This window comes from Fulmarus glacialis, unplaced genomic scaffold (assembly GCF_000690835.1).
Source record: "Fulmarus glacialis isolate BGI_N327 unplaced genomic scaffold, ASM69083v1 scaffold9563, whole genome shotgun sequence".
NCBI lineage: Eukaryota > Metazoa > Chordata > Aves > Procellariiformes > Procellariidae > Fulmarus > Fulmarus glacialis.
Genome location: NW_009202254.1, coordinates 17,216 through 23,839, shown reverse-complemented (window position 1 = coordinate 23,839; position 6,624 = coordinate 17,216). Strand labels below are relative to the sequence as shown.

The 6,624-nt window shown below is 45.6% G+C and overlaps 1 protein-coding gene across 1 annotated transcript; it reads left to right on the top strand.

Annotated features, from left to right (window-relative positions):
* Window positions 1–205: 205 nt before the first annotated feature.
* On the top strand, window positions 206–4,682 carry LOC104071828. The gene is made up of 6 exons (XM_009574218.1): window positions 206–331; window positions 1,427–1,486; window positions 2,158–2,289; window positions 3,366–3,512; window positions 4,333–4,393; window positions 4,579–4,682. Exons 1-6 carry the CDS (start codon window positions 206–208, stop codon window positions 4,680–4,682), a joined length of 630 nt encoding a protein of 209 aa, XP_009572513.1.
* The last annotated feature ends 1,942 nt before the right edge of the window (window positions 4,683–6,624 follow it).

Below are 6,624 nucleotides of genomic sequence, written 5' to 3'. Positions count from 1 at the left end.
CCTGCTGTACCGCAGGTCCCTGCGCACCCACCGCTGCTCGCCGAGTGCCGATGCTCCTGTCCCTTCTTTCTCCTGCCTAGGAAAAACTGTTCTCCCCTGTCCCGGAGGGCCGCGGCGCTGCTTTCCGGACTCTGCCTGTGGGGATTTATGTGTGAATCAAAGCAGAATGGATCGCTATCGATATTTCATCTTTAACCAGAGGAACATGGTCGTGCTGGGTCTGTTCCAGATAGCCTTCAGCACCGTGTGCGTCGTCAGCGGGTTCATAGATGGCGTTTTCAGAACGGAGTCTCAGCTGGGCAAAACCAGAGCTCCAATTTGGGCTGGGATGGTAAAGTTGCACTGTATTTTCTATGCTTTGTTTTGTGGGCTTTTTTTTTTCCCCCCGCTGCTACCTACTAGTACTCAGCTTGGGGGTAGGAGGGAGGCCAGGACTTCCTGCCAGCTCTTCCCTGGTTTCCTGCTTTGAACCCAGATAATAACAGTTTCCTTATTGTGGTATAGGGAGGAGAGTGCAAGCAGACTTCTCTGCTCTGAAGGAGCTGAATAAAACACATTTCTGCTGGATAATGTAAAAAATGGGGCATAGTGGCAATCGACAGTGTTTTTTTCAGAAGCATAGTGACCGCAGAGATGCCACCGAAGATTAGGAGGGGAACACTTCGTTCTCACCTCAGGGTGATTATCTGTGTCCCACGGCACAGGGCCACTAATTCCCTGTACTGCAACGAGGAGCGGGCAGCGGGCATCCTCACTCCCGGGTGTTCGGTACCCTGACGTTACTGCTCGTACCCTGGTGAGCCGCGCCGCGAGGGAGTTGTACTGAAGCGCTCTCTTCCATCCAGAGGCTGCCCGTCTCCTTTCAGTAATATCTTTCTTCCATCTACAAGATGCGTAAGGACTTGGGAAAGCAATGTGCATTTTTGGCACTTTAATTGGACTTATTTAATCAGTTTTATTATTTGGCCATACCCTGACGTTACTGCTCGTACCCTGGTGAGCCGCGCCGCGAGGGAGTTGTACTGAAGCGCTCTCTTCCATCCAGAGGCTGCCCGTCTCCTTTCAGTAATATCTTTCTTCCATCTACAAGATGCGTAAGGACTTGGGAAAGCAATGTGCATTTTTGGCACTTTAATTGGACTTATTTAATCAGTTTTATTATTTGGCCAGAGCCCTAAATCCTCCAACTGGAGGATTGCTGCCGTGGGGGTGGGTAACGAGCGGCAAGATGCATTTCACGCAGTGTCCTGCCCCCAGGAGATGCTGCAGAGGAAAACAGAAGAAATCAGCAATTCTTTTTCCATTTCTGGCCTAAGTTACTCTGATCCAAGCCTTGAAAACGAGGGCCTTTCATCTGCTCTGTAGTAGTTTATCTTCCGAATCCGACACTTGCCTCCCAGTTACCAACTCCTTTTGTGCTCTGCAGGTGATGGGAGTCCCAGGCGTCCTGGCTTTGTTTTCCTCTCAGAGGAAGAATCCAGTTCTCGTAAGCTGGGAGCTGGGGCAGGGGGGGGATTGTGTGTGTGGGGTGGGGGCAAAATGTTGTCGGGGTAATCGAAAATGGTTTTGGTAGGGATTGAGCTGGCTGGTCCTGCTGCAGGATCGAGAGCTTGTTTCCTTGAGTTGTCTTCATAAAAGCTGCTGCATTCCTAAGCAAAAGGAGGATGCAGCATTACCTCGCCTTCTGCTGCAGCAGACGAGTGCTGGCTCTAATAACAAGCAAAAATCTGTAAAAACGCTTGCTTTTGAAGCATTTCTTTTGGTGTTCCTTCCTGTTACTAAGAATTGCGTACACTAAAATAGGAAACAAGTTAATTGGCTTGCATTTCCTAGGCAGGTCTCTCCAGCCATGTAAACTCCAAGGGGGGATATTGTTTATAAGTAAGAGATCTCTAGGAACAAAGTCTTTGGGTCCAACTAGCACCCGTGGTTAACATTTGGGACTCAATTGTAGCTCAGAAATTCGGTATCGTGGAAACCTTTACCGCTCTGTGTTTGGCTTCCAAGTGATTGTTGCTACCGGGTACTTCTTAGTGTTATGGGAGGTCAAAGGCTGGTACCTACAATGCTTGTTAGTACATTTTGTCTGTATTAGTTGCAGAGGATAGCCTTAATTCCTGCTCCCTTTCTTTTTCCTCCTTTAATTTCTCTGTCTAGGTGAATGTGCTGATAGTTGCTTCCATAATCTCTTGTGTTGCCATCCTCATCGTAATAGTTTATAGCTCCCTCACACTGAACTATGGTGAAGAGGAGGAGCTAAGCTCTGCCCCAGTCCATGTTATCCATACAGTAAGTATCAATATCATGCTCATTACTGGCGAAAATGACTGTCTTAATCTGCAAACATTACTAGGCATGACTTGGAAATAGAACCAGGCTTCCAGGGTGCCTAAATTAGAGTTTGAAGTGGTGCCTACAGCAGGGGCACTTCTTTAAAAAAATTTGTGTAAGTCTGCAGTTAAGTATCAAGTTAGGTACTGAAAACCACAAAACCCACGCAGGGCTAGATAGACGTTTCATAGCTAGCTCCTGCCGTTCGCTGCGGCTAGTATCGGTGGCTATGTGAACTAACGCCAGCTCGCCTGGATGCCCGTCGGAGAAGCAGCTGCTTGAGAGCAGCAGCTCGTCCCCGCAGGCCTGCACGCTAGGTATGTGGCTAAACGCGCTACAGTCGGGTTAGCTGCTGCCGCGAGTGCAAAAGGGCTTGGGCTGTGCCAGGAAAAACTCACGGTGCTGCTGCTGAGAAGGGGTAGGTGCTGGCCGTATCCCTGGCCTGGTTTGAGACAGCAATTGCTAGGCTCGAGTCCTTTCCAGCATGCACCAGCTCAGGTGATAAAGTTCCAGCAGTTACAGGTCGCCTGGTTAAAACTGGGTGTTATTTCAAGTGTATCCTCCACCGTAAAGCTGGAAAGAAGGAATGAGTTAGCCCTTTTGTACCTCAAACCTGGTACAAGCGATGGCTCCCTGTGGGGATGAAGGCATTCCAGGTAGAGGAAGCTGTTCATTAGTTTATTGCAGGACAAATCGAAACGTCAGGCTGCTAAGGTGCAGTATAGCAAGAAGACGTTTCTCATATTCAGTGTGAAGGGGAGCAGCCATTCCTTGGGTTTCTACTCATTGTTAAAGCTATTTCCAAACCTGATGCCGTTGCGTAGCGTCTTACGTTTAATCAGAAGCCTTATTTTACTGCTTGCTCTTTTCCTATTTGAGGTTCACACTTGGCTCGTTCTTCAGAGCACAGGAAGAACAGCTTTAAATAACACTGACTCTGAATCAATCTCCTACGATGCAATCGCAGTCGTTAGAATGTTTTTTGGTGGAGAGCCTCACTTCTTGAATATGGCTTTAACATTTCTTTCTTGCAGAAGTTCATACTCAATAAAGTAGTCAAGGGTGCTAATGTAGCCATGCTAGCTGCATCTATCTGCAGTGCTTTTGTTGTGCTGGTGATGGCTTACTTGGGATGCCGGAGTCTTCCACGCTGCTCGTGCTACGATAGCGTAACTGGGATGGTGAGTGAGGAGCCCAGGGCACCCATTTATTTGTACTGAGTGTGGGTAGGAGGGGGAGAAACTGGGGAGAAGATGTGTTTTTCTTCTATAAACCTAACCTCAGCTCTACCTCAGTCATCCAGGCCTAATTCTAAGAAATAAAGGGGATGTTAGAAGGGTTTTATACTTTTTGTATTTTTCCTTTTACTACCTCCCTCTTATTTACGGTCTTGTGTAAGACCTAGCGTAAGTTATCTCCATTTTCCAAACCATTAGTGCTCAAGCTACTGTGGTCCCATTTCCTATGAATTTCCACTCTCCTCAAAAACTGTTCCTTCTTCTCTCACCCTTAAATCAATGATTGCTCCTGGTACAGCATTTCAGAGACTTACTGGTACTTACACACCAAAATGCCTTATCCTGAGAACTACAAATTCAATAATAAAAATGTCCCCTATACTGTGTGTGAAGCATAGCGGAGACGACGCACCACATTTTACTGCTAATTTATGAGGACTCTGCCTCAAGTGATGGGGCACAGACTGCGTGTCTCTGCTACGCGAGCTCAGTAAATACCAGCTACTTCTCTGCTGGAGTAATTCTGATGCTGTATTGGACATGTACATCCGACCATCTCATTTGGTAAGGAATTAATGGGTACAGGTTACAAGGCAGCTGTTCTTGACTAAAGATACCAAGTGTGTAATGTGAGGCTACTTTAAACTTTCAAACTAAAACTTGTCGGGAGGAGTGGACGACACGGACTTTTAAAATGAGTTCAAGTATATCTTCTTGAACAAACGCACAGATGAGTTTTTTGATGGCATTGTTTCATTCGTAGGAATGGTTGCAACCTAGTGAGGACCAAAATCAGGCCGTGGAAATGGTTTGCGCTGTACAAAGTGAGTAACCCTTTCCCTCCGTGTATCTGGATATTCACCAGGGACGTGGAAGGAACATCCTGAATAAGCTTTACATCCCAGGCCAAAATCCTGATAACCAAAATACTCTGAGCCAAAAGGAACTCAGGATTTTGTGCAAGTGTCTACACCAGGTTTAATGGTTTCCTCTTTCCTTCCCCACATAGGTCCTGGGGGCAGAATTTTTAACTTTCCAGATCGGTTTCCAGCCCAGGACTTAGATGCAGAGGAAGACGCATCCAAACCTCCACCGTATATCAGAATGGCTTGAAAAAGTGGTTGAACATTTTACAGCTACTAGTTTAAAAATATGGCAAGACAGATGTAAGAAGTTCTTCGTCTTTAAAGATGGTTATGCACTTTTCCTTGGCCTTTTGAAAAACACACACAGAAAGAGAGGACTATTGAATGCCCAAAGTTCAGCAAAGATCACAGTGCAAAGGGGAAGATCTGCAGGTGTTTTTGGACATTCAGATTTTGTATAGTTAAAATACCTCATTGTCTCTGGGAAGCATGAGCGTTTTTTCCTCCAGCTTTTGTACTTAAATCATGTTTTATTCCACTAGAATTTATCATGCAATTTGTCTAGCAGTGCTAGCCTTAGGCATTCAAATATTAAATACAATTCATTTCTAAAAGAAACTGGTTGTGGAGTATTTCCCCCCTCCAACTGCTATCTCCATTTCTCCCCCTTACTAATGAATGATTTGGATGATACGATAGCGGGTGAAGGATGATGAAGGACCCACTTCGTTATTGAGCTTCAGAGTGCTTTTCCTTTTCTTCTTGGCGGGGGGGGACAGGTGAAGTTCATGATACGAAGCCTTGCCAATGCCATTCAGGTGCCTCTGTCAAAATGTGGATTCTGTGGGATGTACACGTGTCGGTACAATTTTAGTGCTGAAGTGTAATGCTAGAGTGTGGTAGGAACTGGAGTTGCAGTAGCTCCTCTTACGGAGCAACTTAGATACTCTGAATTCAGTTCAGGTTTTTCTATTTCGACTTTGGAGACTGAAAGTTTAAAAAAAATGCTTATTTTAAGGCCCATTCTGCTAAAATTTATTATAGTTCTAGACCAAAGCCCTCTGTTGGAGGTTCTCTAGAGGACCTTTTGGTCGTCTGGACCAAGGAACTACAGCTTCCAGTCAGCTTCCATCATCTCCTGAGGTGCATAAAATTCCTGTATGTACTTCATGATTCACTTTCAGGTAGGCTTAGAGGTGCCTGTCGAGTGAATGTCCTGCCTGCAGGCCTTGAGCCTGAAGTGGTAGATTGCTTACCCCATGTGTAAATGAACACAGCTCGTTCATTTGAACAGGGCTCGGAAAGTAAGTTCCCATCTTGAGAAAGTGCTGTGAGTAGTAGGATAAGTCATACCCACCACGAGGCATGTAACTCCAGGAATGATCTCAGATAAGATTTATCTTCTTGGCAGCGTATAAGGTGCCTTTCCCATTCCCAAGAGAAGAGGGAATTAAATTGTTCTTGATTTTTTTTTTTCTAGAGACTGAAGTCTTTTTCATAACACTAGTAAAGGGACTCTGACACCTAAATGAAGACCTTCACCTGACGAAAGCACTGTACAGACAAAATGCCAGGCAGTCCTCTTGAGTTCGTGCTTATCACATGTGCACTTAAAATGCCCTCGGTTCCAAAACAGCTTGCCACAGCTACATGATCAAAAATTTGCTTTACAGTATGCAATTAATCTTGGCATATGCAAGTTAGCAAATCCTGTCCGGCTTCGTAGTCTCTTGGGGTTGGTGAGGTGCAGAGATGGACAGTTAGTTTCTAATTATTAGATTATTTGTAAAATTCCTAGGACTAAACATCTTCAAATTTCGAAAAGTTTATATTTGAAGATGTTCTACACCTTTTGTTGTAATCTCGAACAGAAAAATACCCTAAGCTGCCTATTGAGGAAGTCCTAGTGGACTCTGGCACCCCTTTGTACGTAAGGTGCTTACCAAGTCTCTCCGTTACTGACTTTAACCATTAAGATTATTAATGGCTGGGATTATAAAGATCAAGAGAGCAGCCCTAACCACCGGCCTCCCTCCGCAGCCCTCCTCTGGTCACACATCTGGGGGAACTGCCCCCATCCCTCGGTGCCCAGGCCAGCAGCTTAACTCCGGGCTGCAGGTCCTATTCTGACCACAGTAGCCAAATTCTTTCTGGCTTTGGCTCTAAATACCTTTATGTATTTGCCTACG

What these genes read in the sequence shown, in the direction of transcription:
- LOC104071828 (XM_009574218.1), top strand. Translation starts at nt 206, where the DNA reads ATGGTCGTGCTGGGTCTGTTCCAGATAGCCTTCAGCACCGTGTGCGTC. An exon ending in AGAGGAAGAATCCAGTTCTC is followed by an intron (nt 1,487 to 2,157) that starts GTAAGCTGGGAG and finishes TTCTCTGTCTAG; the next exon opens with GTGAATGTGCTGATAGTTGC. An exon ending in ACGATAGCGTAACTGGGATG is followed by an intron (nt 3,513 to 4,332) that starts GTGAGTGAGGAG and finishes TTTCATTCGTAG; the next exon opens with GAATGGTTGCAACCTAGTGA.